Source organism: Simochromis diagramma, unplaced genomic scaffold, assembly GCF_900408965.1.
Source record: "Simochromis diagramma unplaced genomic scaffold, fSimDia1.1 OVJJ01000705.1, whole genome shotgun sequence".
Classification (NCBI taxonomy): domain Eukaryota; kingdom Metazoa; phylum Chordata; class Actinopteri; order Cichliformes; family Cichlidae; genus Simochromis; species Simochromis diagramma.
In genome coordinates, this window is record NW_024387448.1 from 1,049,553 (window position 1) to 1,073,483 (window position 23,931).

At 39.7% G+C, this 23,931-nt stretch overlaps 1 protein-coding gene across 1 annotated transcript in view; it reads right to left on the reverse strand.

The window, feature by feature from the left end:
- Window positions 1-23,931, reverse strand: part of LOC120722644 (V-set and transmembrane domain-containing protein 2-like protein) — a 49,331-nt gene that overhangs the window by 6,381 nt on the left and 19,019 nt on the right. The window contains exon 2 of the mRNA XM_040013695.1: window positions 1,351-1,520. Coding sequence (XP_039869629.1) covers window positions 1,351-1,520 — 170 coding nt within the window. The remainder of the gene's footprint in view (window positions 1-1,350; window positions 1,521-23,931) is intronic.

Genomic DNA, 23,931 nt, shown 5'->3' on the forward strand with positions numbered 1-23,931 from the left:
TGTTACTCGAAGTCTAGTAGATGTGAGAACAGCTGGTTAACACCTAATTATGTTATTGTATTGGCTTCATGTTCTTCTGCATCGTTTTATTAATTTTCGCCCCCATGTGGCTAATAGAATAATTAAAGTTGTTTTAAAGACTTTAATACGAGCTAATGTGAAATCATAAGGGATATACACGTGTTGTGGGAGGGGGAGCTGGTTAAGATGAGAAAGTGTGTAAGTTAATACATCGCCTGAATATGAGCAACCATACCACATGCAAGTCATTTTACTCTCATTTAAAATAGAAAGTAACTTTTTCAGCTCGCTGTAAATGAAGAATCTTATGGATGAAGTAAACAACAGATTTTTTTTTTTTTTTTTTTTAAACAGCTTTTGACATAATAGGTATCATCGATTTCAGGTCAAAAGCTATAATAATAGTTATAGATCGCATATTGATGAAATGGTAATGAATACATCAAAACAAATAATAAAAATAAAACATGCAAAAGTGACTGTGGGTCAAAATGGGACCAAAGCTTACAGTCTGCATGTGGCAAGCTGATCCATAACACCACTTTCTTTGGACTTGAGGTTGTAATTCTCTAACTATAGTTCAAGTCAAATTAAAAAAGAAAAAGGGCTCATATTACCTTACTCTCCCATATACTCAAAAGACAATTTCTAAAGACAACTCAGAGACAGAGAGCGTAAATACTTATTTCACCTTATGAGTTCGTGGGCTTAAAAACACCTGCTGTGGCAACTGCCATAAAGCTTGTTTTGAGCACTTTGGCAGGTGTTGAAATGTGTCTCTGTGGGCATATTTCAGCAATGTGATCACACAGACGTGAAACCTGACAAGTGTGTAGCTGAGGTCAAAATGAAGGCTGAGTTCCAAGATCAGTACTGGGTAAAGGACACTGGAAGAAATCGAAACAAGGGGCTCAAAACCTGTTCCCACCTTACAAACCTACACCCACATTAGTCTGTTTTCCTTTGCATACTTATAGCCCCTTCTTTGATTTCTAATCTGTTCATTTACATGTTACAAACACATTTACTACAGTGCCAACTCCAGTGTGTGCATCAGCATCACTGGGCTGGTGGGATCCCATTGCAAGATCATCTATAATTGATCTGGAGTTGATCTTTTATTTTAATTTTTCATCTTTTTGATCATTTTGGTAACATTGTAGAAACAAGCAGTCAGGCAGTAGTGATTCAACTGAGCATTTAGATTTTCCAGGTGGCTGTGTTAACTATCCCAGGAAGGATGACCACCTGTAAACAACATCACTAAGGGTGAACATATCCTTTAAATAAAACCACAAAAAGGAGCCAGAATTTCTGTTGTGAACTTACTTCATTAGTTGTCCAGGGCTGCCTGTGGGTCCAGTCAAGATGGTTCCTGATGTACCACCACTGGATTTCCAGTGCATAGGAAGGGGTTCCCGCTCCTCTGAATGAGCAGGCCATCTCCACATCCTGACCTCTTTGGGCAGTCATATCGTGAGGCACCTCTGTGAACATGGCTGGACAGACACAGACACGGTTAACAAATGGTTCTAGTAGCAAGCTTTCAGTTCAGACAGACCAGCAAGCCTGAAGTGGATGCCCTTTGGAGCTTGCACCAAAACCGTAATGAGCTTTTTACAAGTGGATGACAATTTTCTTGACTTGAGCCTGGTAAAAGGGCACTCACTATCTATTCATTTTTTTCTGCCCGATTTTACTCTTGTAAGGGTAGAAAATGTTCTGATCTAACATTCAGACACACAGTGAGGTTTGATTTATACATCACAAATCCAACAATCTTTCAGAGAAGAGAGAAAGTTAGAGCTTGAGACCCTTTTCTGTCAAATTAAAATTGAGGTAGAGTGAAATTGAAGGAGGAAGTTGTTAGTGATAAGTACTCAGAAATATATTCTGAAACACTTAAATCAATTTTCAGGAAAACCCTTAAATTGCTTCAGCAAAACAGTTGATAAATCTGAGACTGGGATTAGTGTAATGAGTCTGCATATTAACTGAACCAATAATATAGCAGCCCTAGCATAAATCATGGCGGAAACGAGGTGAGTGCTTTCTTTGTTCCATTTTCAAGCTGCTACAGCTAAATGATAAGTGTGTGTGTGAAGGTGAGACTGATGAACGCGAACAGGCAGAATGAGTGGGTGTGTACTGAAGAAAGACCCCAAGGGTGAGAAGGAAGTGTAAGTTATATTTGAAAACTACACACAAAAAATGTTCAATGTTTTGGCGTTTATGAAACCTATTGAGAAAAAAAAGGCTTTTTTAAAACTTAAAACAGTGTAGCTGTGATTGCTTAAACCTTTAAAATCACAACAGTATATGAAGCAGTCATGAAACTTTATAGCTTTGTAGCTGAGATTACACGAAAGGGTGAGTCTGACGATGGGTGTGGTCCAACCCGTAATAGTGATCCAGTGGGCCACTTTACAGCAGTATCATCATATGATCAAATATGGTGTTTAACTGGAAGAAAGTATCTGCTGAGTGTGACTTACGTGGTACATGTGAAGGATGAGGTAGGTTTAGAGGCAAGTCAGAAATAGATGTTGTTCCTGAAAATTTAAGGTCAAAGACTTGTTTTGCAAGCTGATTTTAAGAAGAATTTGATTATTTTTTAGGAATTCCCAAGCCAGTGAGAGGAATATCTCAGTAAAGACTGAAGACAGTGTGGTTCCTAAAATTTCAAAAAAATCATCCTCGATAACTTTAGGATTAGGCTTCAAACATCTCGTTAGGGTCCCAGAATCTCCTGCAGAACCAGGCTCAGGGAGAGGCTCAGGACCCCCAACCGGTTACAGCAAATGGCTACGCCTCACTGAACCGAAGGTTTCTTCCTGTTAAAACTGAGTTTTTACTTCCCACCATCACCAAGCTCATAATCTTATTATTGGGGTTTTCAATCCAACAATAAAGGGTGCAAATAAAACACAAATGACCTGAACTGAATATGTAAGGGTTTCCAACACATTATAGGAATAAACAGGAGAAAATGTATGCCCACCCAAAATCGAGTGTTAAAAACGAGTGTTTCTATGTCAAATCTGGAGGTGTTACAATGGAAACATTAACTCTTGACCTCTTAACTCTGAACTCCTAGAGGGGCTATGATACCAATACTTGGGTTGCAGTCACGTGGTTCTGATGACGTGCGGAGGCAGCGCGATTTTTGAGTGGAGGGCGGAAGTAAACATGGAGGACACTGTGGAGAGTCAGGAGAGCAGCTATTGTGCAACTTTAGACCCCGTTTCTCGGGAGAGATATAAACAGATAGTTAAAAAATATATCGGACGTGATCCGTATTCTTTGAAAATGTCCGAATACACCACAGAAGTAAAGGATTTGCCTACTATCGACGCTGTGGATATCACCAACTACTTGGTCCTCCAGACTTCTTACTACACTAGGCAGCAAATGAAAGCTTTCAAGAGTCTGGAGGCGTACAATTTTTTTGTCAGCGGGTGGGTCCACAACCTTGGAACAAAACGTCTCCGTGATGGATACAGTTTGGTGTTTGCAAGGGTGAGTGTTTGTTCTTATATTGCTTTATCTTAAACACGCTAACAGTTAGCGTTAGCGGCTTTAACGTCAACAAACATGCCAAATCCTTAGGACTTCGTTAGAGTGACAGTTGTTTGTTTCAAGGTAAACCATTCTCAGAGGTCTAACGAGACACCTCTGAAGACTTGGGTAATTGCAAGCTTAATTAAGCTTCATTCTTTTATCTCGTTTGAGAACTGATTCCGATCTGGGTTTTCGTTCGTAGCCGAGATTGACCGTCGGAGCCCAGTCCTCCGACTCTTCGTCATCCAAAGCACTTGGGCAGCCTATAGTCCCAATCAAGTCAATATTAGACTACTAACTTAAAAGCACTAAGTAAACGAGAATTTAACGACAACATAATGCTAATAAGTTCGTTTGCAAACATAACATTACCTCTGACGAAGTGGTCGCTGCAGACACGGGCATTGGCAGACTCTGCTCCTCCCGACTGTAAACGTAAATTTAAAATCCATTTTTTCCTACGTTTTTCGGTTAGAATTTTCCATTTTTCTCCTCTTCGTTGGGCTATTTTTGGTACCCTAAAATACCGTTTATCAGTTTCTCGGGTCGACCTACTGGAGCATCCGTAAACACAACAGGACAAAGGCATTTTGCGTACTGTCTGTCTGTGATTTTGCGCTGATCTTTTTCACTTCCGCCCTCCAGTCAAATTTCGCGCTTTACGTCGACGTCACGTCTACGTCAAATGAAACCCAGCTATAGAGTAAATTCACAGACTCCGCCCCCAGCACCATATAGGCTCCAATCGAAGCTCAAGTGAAGCCGTTTCAGAACATTTTGCTCTACATATTTGAGTTGTTTGCCATGCTTGGTAAGTCATTTTTTCAAAGATTGTTTCAATTATTATTATTAGCTTTTACTTCTGTGGCTCTTTGGAGTTGAGACAAAGCTGTGTGAAAGGCATTAGCCATGTTGCTCGCTGATAGCATAATATTCTGTTTTAGCTAGCTGAAATGTATTGTTTGCGGGCAAATACCACAGCCTTGAAAAAAAGCTTGAATGTGAATTTTCAGTCAAATTTTTGGTCAAATACACCTAAAACAATGTCTAGAATGTGAAATGTTGGTATAATGGTGCTACTTGAAGCCTGAAAACGATCTCCCATAAAAAAAAACGAGCAAACAACAGTAGCAGATGTCCTGACTGGGTTCTACGTTAGCATTTAGATCCCTCCAGAGTTTTGTATATCCCTGCACTTTCCAGGGTACTCAGAGAGAACCCATGCAGGCACAGAGAGAACATGCAAATGTCAGGATCCTGGGTCTCTCAACCCAGCGTTTTGAGTTCCTTGTGTCTCTTGTATTATGTTTGATGTTTAAGGTTCTCTTTGTATCTTAGTTTATTCCATAGTGTCCAGTGTTCTTAGGTTTCCTGTATTCTCTGTTTAGTTTCCTGTGTATTTAATCGGTTTCCCTCTGTGTAGCTGACCCCTGTGTCTCCCTCTGTGTGTCTAAGTGGATATAGTGATGTGAGTATTGTGCTTTGTTCCCACTCCTTGTGTTCTGTGTTACCTCATACCGTCATGTGCTCCTCCATGTTCTCTATCTCCCTCCAGGCTGTCTCTGTGTACTTCCTGTTTTACTTTGAAGGTCTGTGTCTCAAGTAAGTGTATTCTGCTTTGCTTCCTTGTCTCGTTCTCTCAGCTGTGCTCTCCTCGTGTGTTTAATTCCCCTCGTTATTCCCCAATGTTTTTAAGCCCTGTGTTTCTCTGTGTCAGTGTCGTTTCCTCCCGCCTGCTGTGTGTTTCCTTGTCTGCCTCTTGGTGAAGTTTAGTTTATATTTTCCAGTTTGGTTTAGGCCTGTATTATTTCTGTGTGTCAGCAATAAAGCTGCATTTTGAGTTATTCCCGTGTGTTGAGTTCTGTATTTTGGGTCCTCTTCCTGCCTGCACACAGCTGAATCATGACAGCAAACTCCAATCAGAAAGACCCAACTGGCCAGCGGATTTGCTGTGAAGCAGTGTGCTAGCTACTGTTCACAGTGAAAATCATGCAGGAGTTATTAAACTAGGCTAGCATGATCCACAGATGGATGACTGAATATAAAAGATTAATTCAGTTAAACTTCCTTAGACTGATGGAAAAGTGCATTTCTTTGGTCTAAAAATCAAAGTGTGTTGTATGTGTATGCCTGTCAGTCTGTCAATAGACTTTAATCTTTGAATTATTTAAGAAAGGTAATTTAGAAATAACAAAAGTCACTACTGCTAGTTTTCCCATGAATGGGAAAACCGCCAAATGCAAGAGAATTTTCTCCAAAAATAAATTTTCAATAGCCACCCAAATTCACCTTCTGCAGGTGTTAAAGTGCACGTATCTACAATCACGCCATGGCCCTAATTTTAAATGTGCAAGAGCTGTGCCAGGAAAAAGTTTTTGCTATCCAAGAGTAACCATAGAGAAAAAATTCATTCTGCCAATAAACAGAAGCAAAGACAGCCCATTGTTTTAAATAATGTGCCATGCATCATATGAAAGAGTCGTTGAAGACAATATGAGGCCGTCTGTCCAAAAGTTCAAGCTAAACTGGAATTGAATTGATCACCATGAAAATGATACTAAGCATAGTAAATTTGCCAAGGAATGGCTCAAAAAAAGAGGGTTATGGAAATGGCCAATTCAAAGCCCGGCTGAAAGCTCGGGAGTCATTAAAAATATATTTCACACCGTTTAAACATTAAAACAAGGGAAAACATTCACACATGAACACAAGAAAACAAGAATCTTACATCATTTTCATTCTTCATCCCTTTCCTTTCACATACTCCCACCAAAAAAATCAAAACAAAACTCAACAGGCAGCGATCAATCACACCAGAGATGTCTACTACTATGAAAGAAACGCAACACTGAATTCGCTGCTTGCGTCTACATCACTGCCGTATTTTCAGCATTGTCTACAAAACTTTTCATTTATCATGCAGGAATTAGGAGTTTTCCTTCAAACTGTAAACTTCAATAAACTTTAAAAAATCTCCACCTTTGAAATTGCCCCTACCAAGATTTGTCCAGCTTATTCACTCAATAAGACCGAGTGAAATCGGTGCCAACTAAGTGCCGATTTTCATCTCGGTTCATAGATTAATCTCGCCCGTTCAACCAGTGAAGCTGCGCTATGGATCCGTCTTGTATTACGAGAGCGGTACAAGCCTCGAGTCATATATCCCTCTTGTACATTGATCAAATCTGCTTGTATTTTTCATTTGTGAAACCCGAAACACACCAGGTATCGATTTGACATTACACAGCCGGAGTCAGCAACAATGCCCGTGGCCCTTCTCTTGTAGATAATATTCAAAGCTGGGACATAAAGAACGGTGGAAGATAGAGCCTTTGAATTTGCTTTTAGCAATGATCATCTATCTTTTCCCACTTAGCTGTGAAGCCCACAATGCAAAATCCTTGGGCATTTTTTGGGGGGGAGGGGGCTTTAATGCTTCCCAAATTATAAAACCACATGAAAATGTGATAGTCATCAGTAGTTTATTATAATGTAAGAGAGATAATTCTCACCCAGTAATTTACAAAACCCACACAGCAGATGCTAATTTGATAGCACGATGTGCTGTTTCTCAGTCTGCCTCATCCAGTAAAATGTCTCTTTTCTTAACTGCAATATTTCCTGCACCTGTTTAAGACTTTAAAAGCAGCTTTTAAAATGTAACAAATCTGAGGAAAATTTCACATATTGTCGCGCAGAATTAAATTATCTTCTGCTACTCTGCAAATCTGAACAATTCTCCTGTAATGATGATTCAAACTTGTGGCTCTCTAATGCTGTATCTCTTATTAATAGCCATTTATAATCACTGCATTGTTGAAGCCATAAAAGGCAGTGATGAGTTAGGTCTGCTCACCCCTAAGCATTATTATTATCTGCGAGATAAACGACGGAAGGCTCTCGGGCGACTGCTGCAAGTCGGTGCTTAAAAGCTACAGTACGGCTACCAAGTCACACTCTGTGTCAGCTCTGTTACCACAGGAGGACGGAGAGATGGACAGACAAATTAACGGGGGCTGAGAAGAAAAGGCTGTGTGTGTGTTTGCGCAGTCATCGAGAAAATAAATCATCAGCAGAGATCAAATTAACGAGTGATGTTTGTGAGAGTGTGGCTCTGTGTGTTTGTATATGGGAAGAATTAATATGAGATGCGCTGTGTGTGAGACAGAGGGAGAGGGACAGGAGAGGAGGAGGAGGAAGGTGGAGGACAGCGTGTGAGGCAGCAGATAGCTTGGAGTGGAGAAAGCTGCAGAGGCGCCTGCTATTGTTTATTTCTTTGAGAAGTGGAATGTGGTAATTACAGTGGTGATAAGAGGGGAACAGGAAATGTTCCTTTGTAGCATACTTACTCCGGCCAACCTAACGTCTATCTTACACTCCTTATAAGCTTGTTTACACGGATGAGATCCGCCTAGGTGACACTTTTCAGAATAGCGAAATTTTCGAGAGAAAGGAAGGAAATTGTTTTCTGTTTTGTTGAAAGAACCATAAATATAAAATTTCTTAAGTCAAAAAACTACCTTTCACACTTGCTGCTACCCTTCTGTTATAGATCACACTCATCTCCACCCTGCCTGCACGTACTTCTTCACCTCTCTTGTGCTCTGTCCTCTTGTGCTCTGTCCATTGCTTTCCACAAGAAGGATGCAAATTCAAGGAGAAGAGATACAGGAGGTTCTAAGATGAGTTATTGCAAAACAAATGACATTTTTTGATTATTTACTTCCTCTCTGGACAGAATTCTTTTAGTAAATTTGGTTTATGGCTTGTCTTATGTATAGCATTCAGAAGAGATATAATCATACCCTGCAGGCGCAATGTCAATAAAGTCATTATAAGAGTTTATACTGTGGAAATGAAGAAGGAAGAAAATCAGTCAAGAGCAAAGACACTGAGACTGCATTGGAAGATGATGGTTTTTGCTTTGGAAATGCTGATTTTCTCAGTGATTGGTGCCAGCTAGCTGTTTTCAGCTCCAATATGTTCACCAATACTACCTTCCCAGCACCAAACAGGAGGCAGATAATGTTAGATAAAATGTCCAATGTGGCAGTTCTCTGGAAGAAAATGGCCTTGTTGGTGCCAGATGTCACGGGAGAATGGCCAGACTGCTCTGAACGCACAGCACGTTGGAGCAGATGGGCTACAGCAGCAAAGACCAAACCAAGTGCCACTCCTGTCAGCTAAGAACAGAAAACTAAGACTACCATTCCCACCAGTTCACCAAAACTAATCAACAAAAGTCTGAAAGAATGTTGGAGGGCCCAATTAGTCTTGATTTCTGCTGCGACATTGACACGTTAGGGTCTAACATGATCTTGACGTAACCAACAACATGGATCTATTATGCCTTTGCATCAGTGGTGCAATGGCGTGGAAGATACTTTCTTGGCATACTTTGGGTCTCTCAGTACCAACTGATGCCTCCATCAGAATAATGTGCCCTATGTCACACAACTCAAGTCATCCTAAAAAATTTTTGAAGATGACAATGAGTTTAATGTACACAGATTTCAATCCAGCAGAGCACCTTTGGGATGATTTGCTTCATAGATGTACAGCTGACAAATTTGCAGCAGCTGTATCAAGATGGATTAAAATCTCTAAGGAATGTTAAATTTATGCCATGAAGAATTAAAGAACTTTTGTGGGCAAAAAAGTCAGATCCAGTCAGTTGTATAATTTGCTACTTGACTTTTGATACTAAGTTTAGCTCTGTTACTGGTACTCTACAAAACTCATTAACGCATTCACATCTTTTCTAGTAAACCTACAGAAATAGAAAACGAGATAAGCCGACAGCGCATAAATTTGGGAGGCTTTAACAACCATCCAGCAGCAGGTATAGGCTCCACAACTGCACAGACTCAGATCCTGACCTACAGTGCACAGTTTAAAAAGTGACTCCTGAATCTAGCAGTGGATATTAGCTCTAGAAAATGGTTATTTTTTTATCATTTGTTACTGTTTGTATACATAAATTCCTAACCTTTTTAAAAGCTCTGTGTCTAAGGCTTGCGAATGGGGAACCGTGTAGCTGCACATATTCTTTGCTCCAATTATCGTCGGAGATTTGGAGGGTAAACATACCACAGCAGGCATAAATCTAATAACCACAGCAAAGAAATTCACAATTTACAGCACAGTAACGCACTTTAAAGAGATACAAGTGAAGTGAAGAACTAAAATGTAATCATTCTTAAATTTATTTATTCATGATCTTTGTCTCAAAACAGAGGCCAAACCACAACTCTGACAAGCTCTGAGGACTACACCTGGAGTGACTGTGAATTCAAGAGCAGTCATATTTAAATCCAAGCAGAGTACACGGGTAAAACTTTTTGCTGTTCACTTCTCCTCTTCTCCACGCCTCAAAAAGAAAAAAGAAAAAAAAAATCACTTTCCAAGGGCTCATATGTTATTTCACAGCTGCCTAACAAGGATATTGAGAGACCCGTCATGCATTTGCTTCTGTGCATTTCGCCCGCAGCCTTGTGTAACCCTCTCTCACTCCTCATAGCTTCCACAACGCATTGGTGCAACAGTCGAGTTTTTTTTTAATACATAAGGGCTTTGGCAACACTGAGCCTCTCTGTGCCTTTTCTGCTCACGATCTGAATCCATCATGATCGGGCAGCTGGCGGCATCAGCCTCTGAATGTCAATGCTGCTCAGTGTGCGAGATGGCTGGTGGTGCATCGTACCGCGTACAGTGCTCTCAAGAGCTTTTCAGCATCTTGAAATGGCTTCATAACAGTTAAGCAAGTGGTTACAATGTAATGTGGCTCACAGCCTATTAAAATGGTAATTAAACTGATGTATGTGCATCTTCCGTTACACACAGAAAAAGAAGGGTTACATTGCCGTGTTGCCCAGCTACATTTCTGCAAATATAGAATTACATTTTCATTACAACAGTAACTTAGTTAATAATCCCCAATGGATGCATACACATCCAAATGTGAATCTATTTGTAGTTGCTAGTTTTAGTGGTGCTTAAATGGATGAAATTAAACATCACAGTGCTATTCATTTTTGCGCAGTGGATGCTTTATGCTTAGCTGTAGACTGAAAGATACCCCTACAGCCAGATGACAGTGACTTGGCCTTCTGGTGGTTAAATATAGTTATTTTTATTGCTCTGTGGGGCTGTATGCCTGGTGTTGCTATCATGTTGGGAAGTGAACTTAAATAAATCAGATGTCTCTGCGATGGTATTGAATGATGGGGAGAATTTCAAGAACTGAAGAGCATAAAAGTTTTGAAAAATATGTTATAGAGGAGACCTTTTCTTCTCCTCTTCTCAAGAGGATCACGGGTTCAGCGAGAGCTGGTTGGAGTTAATCTTTTCCAAGGACTCTTGAAAAGACAGACAATGTCAGATCTGCTGCCATAAACTTAAAATGTGTCTTTTCCTAAGACCTGCTGCTGTAACTCTATGTTATGCATTCATTTTGATTTCTGTTATTGGAAGCACACAAACAGCTTTACCTTCACGTGTCCACATGCTTATCTGACTTTAGCAAATAGTACAGTAACACAGGCTTCATATTTTGCATATGTTTTTCTTTTGATGTGAAGGATAAGGTTGTAATGCCTGTTACAAATGATTAAAAATGATTAAATCGCTGTTCTATGGGTTCCAATCTATGTGTTTCCTATTTTGTTTGGAAGTTTACCCTTTACCTGTACACACCTTACACATTACTGTAGCAAGGTAAAAAAATTAAAAAATGACCAGAGGCTAGACAAGGTGGAAGAACTGATAAATATACAGTTATATACATTCTGCTTTTGGCTCTAACTTGGTTTCCAACAGCCCATATTAGCAGAAAGTATTTGACTTTGTTGTTGATGTTGTCTTTCTGTCATTTGTTTACACTGAGAACTGTGTCAACATAAACCAAAACAATGAGCTAGAAGAGGTTAAAATGAAACGATCTGTAATACAAACCAGTCCTGGGATGTGCGTGCATATGGAATTTTGTGTTGCATGCTCTTATGTCCAAAATCTATTGTGTCTGTATTCTATGTACAGCAACACTGCACAACCGCAGTGGCACACAATGCACACACGTGTATTGTCTATGTGTGTGTGGACCTTCACCACCCTTGGCTTTGCCAGCTCCTCCATTTGAGATCAGTTTCCTGCTGTTTTGGCCTAAATCCCAGCTGCCGGCCCGCCTCCCCACAGCGCAGGTCAAACACTGTTTTCCCTTTTAATCAAATGAAAAAGGTTAAAAGGAGAACATGGCTTCCTGAGCCAGAGGGTTCAGCCAGAACACCAAGGACAAGTCATCTTTTTCCTGTAATTCAACACAACAAAAGGTGGCACCTCGGCACAAGAAATTATTACCACATCATCACTGAGCGATTATTTCTTCACAAAAACACAATGAGAGCAGAGAGTTCAGAATAACAACTAAGCCCTTGTATTACAAAGCAGTGTGAGATGAATGCGCTTAAAGCATCTCTTGTTTCACCGCATGTCTGAGAGCAACAGCAGGCGAGTGAAGAGGCTCACTGCGATGGAGTACGAGAAACATGAATAACAATATACTGAAATGCCCTGTATTGTCATTGGTAACGGGATCAGCTAGCTGTGGCATTTACTATCTAGAACGGTTTGATTTAATCCAGTCATTCTGATGTCACCTCAATCTTCTTTTGACATAACATGTACCAGATACACCAGATTTAGAAGCAACCTTTCTTTCTGCAGAATTTATAGAAAAATCAACTCTCCAGCTTCCTTGTTTTATCTCCATTAATAATAACGACAATAAAACAGCCACAGGAATCAGGTTCCTCATCCCGAAGATGGCTTATTTTGCTCTGGACTGCATCGCTTGTCTTGCTCAGCGCCTCCGTTTGGAACAATGAGAAATTCAGGACTTGAGCTGGAGCTATTTCTGTCTTCTCTGCTATCCATAAAAACATGCAGCCTGTAAGGTGCTGTATGATTTCTCTTCTCTTCATTGGGAACCCTGAGAGGCACAACCAGCTTCAAGTCAGTTATAAATGATTGTCTCATGGACTCAGTGAAGATGGAGACTAATGAGGTAAAAATATCTATTATAATTGATCGTGGTTGCATACATATCCCATAAAGATAAAGTTGCCCTATTTACCTCTTTATCTGTATCTTTATCTGTATGTCTATTTGTTGTATTTTTATCTCCACTATATTTTCTGCCGCTGTGACAACTTAAATCCCCACTGGGTTTATTTATATCCATTCTTGCAAAACAACCTATCCACTGCTTACACTGTAAGCAGAGTATTTTCCAGCATGAAACTGTTATTTTACAGTTTACCAACTGTAATCTACAGGAAAATCCTACCAACAACAATCTGTGGGACGTCATCTAATACATTTCTTACAGTATTCCAGTAAAGTGTATAATAGAGAAGTGTTACTTAACAGTTAGGTCCCTAAGTACTTAAGCACATTTTTTGTAATTCTGCTTGCATATACCATCACAGTGGATTTGACATGAATCAATATGTGTTTGAATGGCAGACTTTCAGCTTTAATTTAAATCATGAACTTATTAAGTATTACACTCATTTTATTCATGAAGCTTTATGGGCAGGTGAGGCCTGTTCCCTTGTTATTCCATAACAAATTAAGCACATTTAAGAAATAGAAAATACTTCAAATGCACATTTTGACTGCAAATGAAAGAGGCCAGTAGCAATAGGTTGAAAAGTTAAACCAATCAGAGAAACAACAAACATCTTTAGGAGTGGTCAGTTCAGCAGTTCTGCCAGTGGAATCAGATCACTTGTGTTTATTGATAATGTGCTCATAGGAGTAGCAGGATGAATTCTGCAGGTCTATACTCTGATTCAACCACCCCTGCAAAACTGGGATTCACAGAACAATGCAAAAATGGCGTTAATCTGTTTTAATCCCAGGTAATGCAACACTTCAGTCACATCTTTATTTGTTTGTTATTTTAAAAAAAAAATACAAAAATCATTAAGACTTTTTCAAGTAATGAGTAATGTAAGGGATTACTATTGCAGAAAAGATTACTGTTACTAACCACGCTGTGTTACTGCGTTACTAAACCGCGATTTTCTTTGTGAGAGTGTCTCATGACAATGACGTGAGCGCGAGCGACGTTCGTGGTAACAAACGTGTGCAGATCAACAATGGATAATATATAGAGTGTGGGAAAGAGTACTACCATGCAGCGTTTAAAACGTGGAAGTACTGACCTTACTTTGAGTTTGATTCTGTAAAAAATGACAAAAACATTAGAGTCCGCTGTACAATGAGTGGGAAGAAAATGTATTTTTACAGCAAAAAAACAATCTAAACTTCTGAGCAAGTACCTAGCACACTGCCACGGGAATGTGAAATTCACAGAGAAACTCCCGTATCCCCCCACTGACATGACCGCTGCAGCACCGGGCAAACCACCGACTGCTCCGCTTCTGCTAAACAGGTGAAAATAGATTTAAGAGCAACAGGACTCAGTGCTGCTGAGTCTTTGATTTTATTTATTTTCTGCTGTGTTTTACTTGCATCTATTTGAAAGAGTGAGTGTAAACAACAACAAAAAATACTTTCTTTTATATGCTGGAATATGCAGAAAATAGCTTTAAACGCTAAACAAATTTCTTCAAGTCAAAGACTGTTGCATTTAATTTAATATTTGCTTAATGCGATGTGCATGAAGTTAAAACATTAAAACTAATAAAACAAGTTTTAAAAAGGGACTTTTTTTTCATTTGATTACATTTTATATGAAAAAGTAGAACTGGGCTGAAAGGTCTGCTGCTTTATTACCTATTTAGGTTGTGTATCATGTTTTTAAAAAGTAACTAAGTAACTAATTATTTTTGAAAATAAGTAATCAGCAAAGTAATGGGATTACTTTTTGGGAAAAAGTAATCAGTAATTAGTTACTAATTACTTTTTTCAAGTAACTTGACCAACACTGGTGTGTATACAGTAGGAATATGCACAAATGAATGTGAGGTTGACAACAGGGATGTAGATAGATAGTCTGAGAGAAGGGGACATGCAAGAAAAAAAACTTCTAAAACCTTTTAAAATGCACAAAGGAGGAGGGAAACATTTGTTTTGATGGGCCAGATGATGCTCAAAATTGCACATGTAACTTTAAAACTTTGTCTACGGCAATATCATCATCACATTACTATAAATCAGGGGTAGGGAACTCCAGGCCTCAAGAGCCGGTGTTCTGCAGGTTTTAGAACTAATCAAATGATTAGTTCATTACCAGGCCTCTGGAGAACTTCAAGACATGTTGAAAAGGTCATTTAGTCATTTGAATCAGCTGTGTTGGATCAAGGACACATCTAAAACCTGTAGGACACCGGTTCTCAAGGCCTGGAGTTGGACACCCCTGCTATAAATGGTTCAATCAAGAGTATGTTAGACTGACTCACCCCAACTTACATGGATGATCTGATATCGTCGTGTTGGTGTTGTTCCAACAAATGTAAATGTTGTTCCAGGAACAACATTGCAAGTGACCAATCACATTGTTGTGAAGTTATTCTTTGGCGCGCCAAGCCATTCGTGCATTTATGAAATTCCAATGTTGCAAGGACAATATCAATTCTGCTTAGCGTTTATTAAAAGGTTAGGGTTAGGGTCCGTTGATCGGCGGACAGAGGCGGCTTCTCGCAGCTTAAGTACAGTTTTTTGTTTTACGGCGGTTTTTCCCGAAGTCGCAAAAGTATGACGTCACAACATTCTGATTGGTCACTTGCAATGTTGATCCTGGAACAACATTTACTATGTTGATCTGGGAACAACACCAACACGACGATATCAGATCGTGCAACTTACACAAGGGTACTGCAAAGTCAGAAGTGTTGAAAATTTGACGAAAAGTGAAATTCTGAGAAGCTAGAAATGAAAAGAGCCCAAATTATCTTCGTTTTTTATTCCTTTCTACATCTTTTGACCCCTCAAAATGATCCCATTCACCCTTTTAAAATTAAATCTACGAAGTAAAACAAGCACATGGCAAACATACAGATTAAGCTTAAATTCATGTACACTCCAGTGAACTGAAATTCCCAGTGGATTAAAACAAACAGTAAGAAAGCCTCACTCATTTGACCCCTCTGCAGCACTATGTCTCTCTGCTTCTCTCTCTTTTTACTTCCATCACAGCTTGCCAGGCAGCTCCTCAGAAATAATTAGCGAGTAACGAGTCTCTCACATGGCCTCATAACAAGCTTCACGCTCTAATAATGAGCTTCTAAACAGTTCGGTGGTAAACAGCTGCCATCAGTTACACAGAGAACCTGCCGGAAGCTTTAAGCCTGAGCATAGCCGAAGACAAACCAGCCAGCCTGAGCAAGCAGAATCCACGAGATTGTTTTGTCTCCTTGGAAGATGTTAGAGGTTTTTTTTCCCCTCTCTCTGTGTCTCTTTTTTTTTGAAGATTCACTAATGAGAAACCACAAATGAATTCACTGCAGAAAGGCACATTTTAAATTTGCTGTGCCTATTGCCTATTCATAAGTCTACAATGCTTCACAACTTTCATCAGCAGTCCAAACAACAGAATGAAATAAAGTGTTTCCTCAGCATAATGAATGTGGAATAGTTTGGGGCTAGGGGAATTGAGAGGTGAAGTTTTATTAAAAACAGACTATTTTTGAAAAGAAGCAAACTTTTCCAGCGTTTTGAATACTCATGGAAAGGCACTCAGTCCTACCCATCATGCTATTTTTCAAGTCTGCAACCTTCAATACTAATCAGCTATCATCAATTAGCACATATCACTTCCTGTTCACACTGAAAAAAAAAAAGAGAATACAGCTGTAAAAACATAAAATGTAAGTGTTCACACCGAGTAGCATCACTATTTCGGCTTATGTGAGTTATTTCAAAGGACACATCACAGTCAGGTGTGTAATGATTTTTACAAGCCTCGATGAAAATGCCTCGTGGCTTGTGTGTGGTCAGTTGCAGCAGGAGCTGAGCTAACTAGCCATAAAACAGTGATGGATGATAAGAAGGTTTAAGCAGCGATGAGTAAATGCCACTGTGTTTATGAGCCGTCGCTTGGTGTTTACAACGGGCTCCATACAGAGTCTAATGCTACAGAAACTTGAGGTATAGAAATGTATATATATTTTGGGTATACTGGGGTATGTGCATACTTTATATCTATACATGTTGCAAGCTTTTGCTTTGTTATAGTGTGATCTGCAATCATTTAGAACAATGATGTTTAAAATGCACTTTGAATAAAGTATAATTCCGAACAGCTTCTCGTGGTCTTAAAGCTTTTTCTAACGGGATGGATTTGGCATCCCAGTCTTGAATTTCACACCAGTCATCTCGCAATAAGTGCAGGATGTCATCTAAGATTCAACTTTAAATAATTCATTTGATAATAAATTAGCATAGATTAAATGGTAAACATTAAAAGCTGTGTGTGCAACACAAGTGTTTAACGTATCTTGTTTGCATTAGAGATCCCCCCAAAAAATGTTTTAAAAATACACATTTTCAAGCTACAACACTATCCAGCCATTCACTGCACAGCTTTATTTATTCACCAAACACAACAGATGGACGCGCAAGATTAGCTACAACACAGGAACCACCACTGGGTCAGATGCACCCTGATATGATTCATGCTGTACCGGGAATATTTGCACCAGATTTCATAGCATTCATGAAAATCCACAAAGATATCACCGACATGAAAACTTTGAATGTATCATATTCAGTTGCAATTTATGCCCTGGGGGGCGTGAATGACTCTACAATATTCATACGATGCTATTCTGCAGCTGTACTGAAATATTTGGATCAACAAATCAAAAATCAATACAAATAAACTAAAGCGAGCAGTATGGCGTGGTGATTAGCACTGTTGCCTCACAGGAAGAAGGACTTGGGTTCAAATCAAAGACCTTTTGTTGTGGAGTTTACATGTTCTCTCTGTGTTCGAGTGGGTACCGTTTCCCCGCCCAGTCCAAAAGCATGCATGCTTTTGCTGAAAGCCTCAGTTCCCCTGTTTCCATTACAGTGTATAAAAACACAGCAATTAAAAGTGCCTCCCCAATCAATCAGTCATTGATTCTGATGTATGTGTTTCTCAGCCTGAAAGACAGAACAATAAATAAAGTCATCTCCAAGGTGAATCTATAACAGTTCCCAATAGAAAACTGTGTGCACGAGGTGTGGAGATAAAGCCACGATTTCAACAATCCAACAAAACACTCAGTGCTCAGACTAACAAGCAGCCAAGAAACACCCTTTTTTTCTCTCCCATAACGTAAAGGATAACTGTGTCTTTTATTTTGTTATGCATAGTGCTTTCTGCAGCATTGCAGGTATGGAAAGACTAAGTTTCAAAGAAGAAGGCAGAAAAACAACTGATGAAGTCAGAGGGAGGAGAAAAGGCGAAATGAAAGAAACAGGCCTGCAGAAATCACAACAGGGCGCATCCTTCTTTCTCTGCTTCTACAAAAGCTGCTTCTACCAGTCTATTCTCCTGGGCCAGGCAGTGGCAGCGAAGAGGAGACATAGCGGGAGAGAAACAGGAGAGATATCAGCACTCTATATCTAATCTCCCTACCCTCTCTAATGCACCCTCGAGTATCATCTCCAGCACCAATATGGGCAAAAAGATAGAAGTCGACAGCTGCACGAGCTAAAATGCAGCACCCAAGTTTTACAGCAAAACGTACGCTATCCGTGTTGGGCCTGACTCGCAGCAGATATGGGGGGTGGGGGGGGGGGGGGGCGTGTGTGGAGGAAGGATTCTTGAAAAGACCCCAAAAAGGCTTATCAATCATTTCAATCCTAAGGGCTTCTAATTCTGTAACAAAAATAGTCCACATCAACAAGACATTTACACAAATAAACTCTTCATACCGTATTTCTTCAAAACGACAGCAGAATTCTGCCAGCAGGATGAAATTAAGACATTTTTGCTTACAGTTTAGTTTGCAAATCTTTCAGAAATCTCTGAAGGAACGTGTCACTAGTAAACACATAATGCTTGTTTTTGCTTGCAGCAGCGTTTTTTTTTTTTTAAACCATGCTGATTTGCATTGCAAGTCCCACTGAAGAATTATTTCCCAAAGCTAAAAGTGAGATTTTGCCCATCTCCCACAGGTTGATTCCTACATTTGAAAATAAATGCGTTTTGAAAAAATCATTTTGAAAACCACAATTACAGCAGTACCAACAGTGCACAGTGGTATCAGCCTTTATTGGCCTCTACTGCCTCTGTGAAAACAAGCAAACACCTACAGTGACAAGTGTGTAGGAGGGACAGTGGCAGATGAGACATTTTCTAAATTATAGCATGCAACCAAACCTGAAGAAATGCAGAACTGCTACTACATTTGGCTCTCTGTCACTTGATGAAATATTCGATTGATATGATTGGACTCATTTCTGCAAAGGTTAAGCCAATGATGATAATAAAACTTAATATTCCAACAAAAAAACAAAGTTAATAGGAAGAAGAGCTATGAAAGAAGCATTGCAAATGCATTTTCTTGGCATTTAGAGTAAATAAGTGTTTCATTAGCCATGGTAGTGGCTCTGTGAGGATGTACATCCACACAGAATATTAATAAAAATCAGGAAAAAAAAACATTTTACATAAATTTTATGCACTGATTTGGAATTCATTGACTGAAATATGTATTTGATCCAAAAGCAAAACATGACTTACTACTTCCTGGAGACACTCTTGTTAGCAAGCACAGCAGTAAGACACCAGGTTTGCTCACATCTCAGGAGGCATTTTGGCCCACTCATTTTTATAGAAACCCTCTTAATTGTTTAGGTTTCTTGGCTAGAGCTTTACAGCCCAAAGCTTCAGCTTTCTTCACAGATTTTCTATAGGACTGAAGTCTGGATACTGACTCGGCCACTTCATGACCTTTAGCCACTTCTTTATTGCTCTGCAGTATGTTCTGGGCCACTGTCAAGCTGTAAAACCCATCCCATGGTGCTGTGAATTAGCAGAAAATGGCCCCAAACCATAACACTTCCACCTCCATGCTTGACTGTGGGGATGGTACACTTGCAGTTGGTGGGTCGAGTTGATGCCAAAAGAGCCAGATTTTGGCTGTATTTGACCACAGCACCCAAGTCTTCCCATTTAGTTTCTTGGAGATGAGTGCAACATGTTCCCTGACAAACTTAAGATGGGCCTGTACATGTGCCTTATTGAGCAGAGGAACTTCGTGGGTGCAAGATTTTAACCCAATACAGTGTAGTGCGCCACTAATGGTGTTCTTGGTGACCATGGCCCTAACTGCCTTCAGATCATTAACAAACTTGCATGGAGCTCCAGACCATGGGCGATTGATGGTTATTTAATATTTCTTCAGTTTCCAAATAAGCCATCGCCTTTTTACCAAGCATCTTGCTGACTGTCTTATACCCTATTCTAGCCTTAAGCATGTCTACAGTCTTGTTGCAGTTGTCCTTTGACAGCTCTTTGGTGTTACCTATGGTGAAATGGACGAAAATGATTCAGTAATTGATTGACTAATTGTAATCTGTGTGTTACTTGGACACCGGATGGACATCATTAGTTGCCAAAATTCTGGCTGGGTCTAGGAGATCAAATATGTACTTCACTCAGTTACATGTAAATCAATATATAACTTTTATGTAATGTGTTTTTCTAGATTTTTTGTTGATATTCTGTTAATTAAAATTAAACTACCAGTGTTCATTTCTTTGTAAGTTAGCAAATGTATACATTTAGCAAATAATTATTTCCCCACTGTATATTAAAATGATCCCAAGGACAATATGTTCATTATTAGCTGCTACTTTTATCATGTTTACCATTTGAAATTAGCAATGTAGCACAGCAACATTTGTTCACTGGACACAAAATACGACAGAGGCTTAATGGCGTTACTGAACAGTTCTGTAATGTGTTGTAGCTGCTGGAAAGCCAATATGCAGTGGCAATAAAACCAGTGTACACCAGAATAACTTCCTTCCACGTGTCATCAAAGTCAACTTTACTTCACTGGGAGACCAATTTAGTCATAGTAGGACTCTCCTTCACATATAAGCAAAGCCTAAGGCAAGGAGAGCATTTCAACATAATGTAACATAAAGAAGTCCCTGTGATAATATCTCTATAATACCTTTGTGTTTTGCCACAGGTGGAACTGTATGAAATGTTTAGCTGCAGTTAAAATAGCATTTCATAAATAGACTTACAGTTTGAATCTATATTCAGTAAACTGCATTTGTTGAGTATGAAGTGGATGGTGTGTCACAGATGGACCTCTATGTCTTCCTCACACATGAAGAAGCTTTCTTTAATTGGACTGAAAGCGCACTATTGGTTATATGGAGCTGCTGCAAAGAGCCAAAAGTGCCTCCCATTATCTCCACTCTGCTAAAAGCCAGAGCTGAGAAAGCCTTTGAGTCCACTGCTCGAGGCATACAGGCACCAACAGGGAGAAGGGGGGAGGTTGGAGGTGGGGTGTTGGTAGACAGGACAGCTGGAACTGAGCCTCAGTGTCTGGCAGGGAGTGGTGAAATTCCCTTCCACTCAATTCACACCTCCTTCTTCCCCTCCTTCCCTGCTTCCTTGTGCTTTTCATCCTCACTCACCCTCTCCTCTCTGCAGGTTACTGTTGTGCGAGTAAGGCTCTCATGGGGCAAGCTGACAGCACGGATAAATAAGTGAACAGGCTTATTGGATGTGCACACACACACACCTTTCCAAACTGAGAGGTACACTCTTACACTAGCTTTCCAACACTCATTAAGTGAAAGCAGATAATGCTGCGGACATATAACATAAAATGAGCTTTTTGAGAGGACACAAATAGTCAAAGGAGGTTCGATTTAACAAACACACACAGTTTCTCTCTCTCTCTCTCTCTCAGACACACACAAACACACATCAGCAGATGTATAGCCAGTCACAGGAGGTTTACCAACAGCCAGGGCTCCCTTCCTTTTCCTCTTTGCCTCTATTAAGGCTGACATTGATGAATGACAGAGATTACAGGACAGACTGCAGCGTAGCTTCATCAGAGAATGAATGTAATCAAACACAGAGAGTATCGGGGGAACTTTACACCCTGCAAGATGGAGGCGGGAGAGGTAACAAAACAGACAATTGTGAATGTGCTCGAGGAAGAAGGGGTTTACTTTGTTACATTTTTAAAAAACAATGTTCATTCAAAGATGCATGTTCATCACCCTAACTGGACTGGAAGTTTAAAGAGTGGCACAGAGTTGTTCCAGATTTTACGTGTTTTATTACATCAGGGCAACGTGATTTAGGAATTCACGACTAAAATAAGGTAAAGTCTATCCCGAAATGAGAAACTGAAGCTTTCATGAGCCTGCGCTGCTTGACAACTGCTTCTCTTCAACAGAGAGTTTTCTGTCACAACCAGCAGTTTTGATAACAATTAATCAAATGTGATTGCTCTTACACTGCCTTGAATAATGTGCTGATTAGCTACTCCCACACTCAGTGTGAAGTCGATGAAAATCAAGCGACCGAAGGACAGACAGACGGATAGATAGACAGATAGATGCCGTTTTGGTTCAGGGTGCCTCTCACGCTCTACAAGTCGCCGACCCTGGATCCAGTAAAAACAGCCCCAGATCATCACACTTGCTCCTCCATGTTTGACAGTTAATGCCACACACTGTGGAACCATCCTTCTGCTTACATGATGACTTACAAGGATCATGCGTGATGAACGAAAGATTTCAAATTTTGATTCGTCAGTCCATAATAACTTCTTCTAATTTTCAGTAGTCCAATGGCGGTGTTTCATGGCCCAGGCAAGACTCTTTGTCTTATTCTGATGTCTGCAGCTCGAAGTCTTCTCTTCACAGTTCAAACTGAGACTTGCTTACTACGACCACTATTAAGCTGTGCTTGAAGCTGTTGTCCTGTGAGCTGCCTATCACGCAAGCTGTTTACTCTCAGAAACCTGTCCTCTGATTCAGTTGTGGCTTTGAGAGACCTCTTCCCTTGCCTGAGTGAATTTTGATGGTGAAGGAAACTGTACTCACTGACACCTTGACTTTCTTTGCAATTTCTCTGTAGGAAAGACCTACATTTTTAATTGTTATGATGGTCTGTCACTCTTCCATTGTAATTGCCTTTTTCTTGCCATTTCTGTAGCAACACACTACTTTCTGCAGTACAATACTGTTCAACTGATGCTTTTGAGGGTATGCTTTTATGCAGACAGAGGGGATTGCAAGTAATCCTGGAAAGTTGGAACACCTGTAGGAATTAGTAGCACCGGCTTTACAGGCTAAATTGTTAGCCCATTTTGTGTTCCCTCAAAAAGGCCTTTTTATATAATTCTGAAATATACATATACATACATATTCTTTTTAACCTCTGGCAGTTCACCATTTACCTTTGTACCATTTCAACCTATTCATTCATTGGACTCGAGCGACCTGAATTTAAATAAATAACTGGAAATTGGGGCATTCTAAAGCTTTTGACCAGTAGTGTGTGTGTGTGTGTGTGTGTGTGTGTGTGTGTGTGTGTGTGTGTGTATATATATATATATATATATATATATATATGATTTTTTTCCACCCCTCATGGTGTCAAACTGCATTATTAAGAATATTCAATGCTCATAATTACAACATCACTTCTGTCTCTCCACACCGCTATCCAATGATAGCAGAGGAACCACGCAGTGATACTTTTGTTTGTCTATAAACAAAAGAGGCTTTAACAACTGAGGTAAAACATAATGCGCGGATTAGCATGTTGACTATTCCAATAAACAGAGATTAGAATGAATGATTTCCAAACAACTCCGAAATGACATCAAGGGAAGACAACAAATGGGGTGGGATTTGTCTGGATCAACACAATGACATGAAACTGCTGTTTTCGGAGTTCATTTAAATGGATGTCTCAGCTAAAAAAAATCTGCAATGTCAGAAAGTTCACTAAGATTACTGACCTACGCTGTGTAAAAATACTTCATGCATTGTTGAATCTGACAAAAGAAACTACAGCAGCGGATAAGGTTTTATTGTTTCGATAGAATGGAACAATATAAAAAAAAAGGCTGCAGTCTGAAGCTGTCAACTTTAAGATAAAAGGCTGGAGGGAGATACTGCATTTCAGACTTATCTTGCTCAAACAAATTCTGATAGTGCTGAGATTAATTTACTTGCACTGCAGCTTTTACCCTTTTTTGGTATTTTAATGTCATAGGAACTTATTTTTCACTTAAAATAAAACCTCCCAACAATCTTATGTACACATAAAACTGAATCATCCCTCTAACAGACTTTTTCTTTTCCTCTGTATCGCCACTAAGCTATATTTAGACCCTCTTG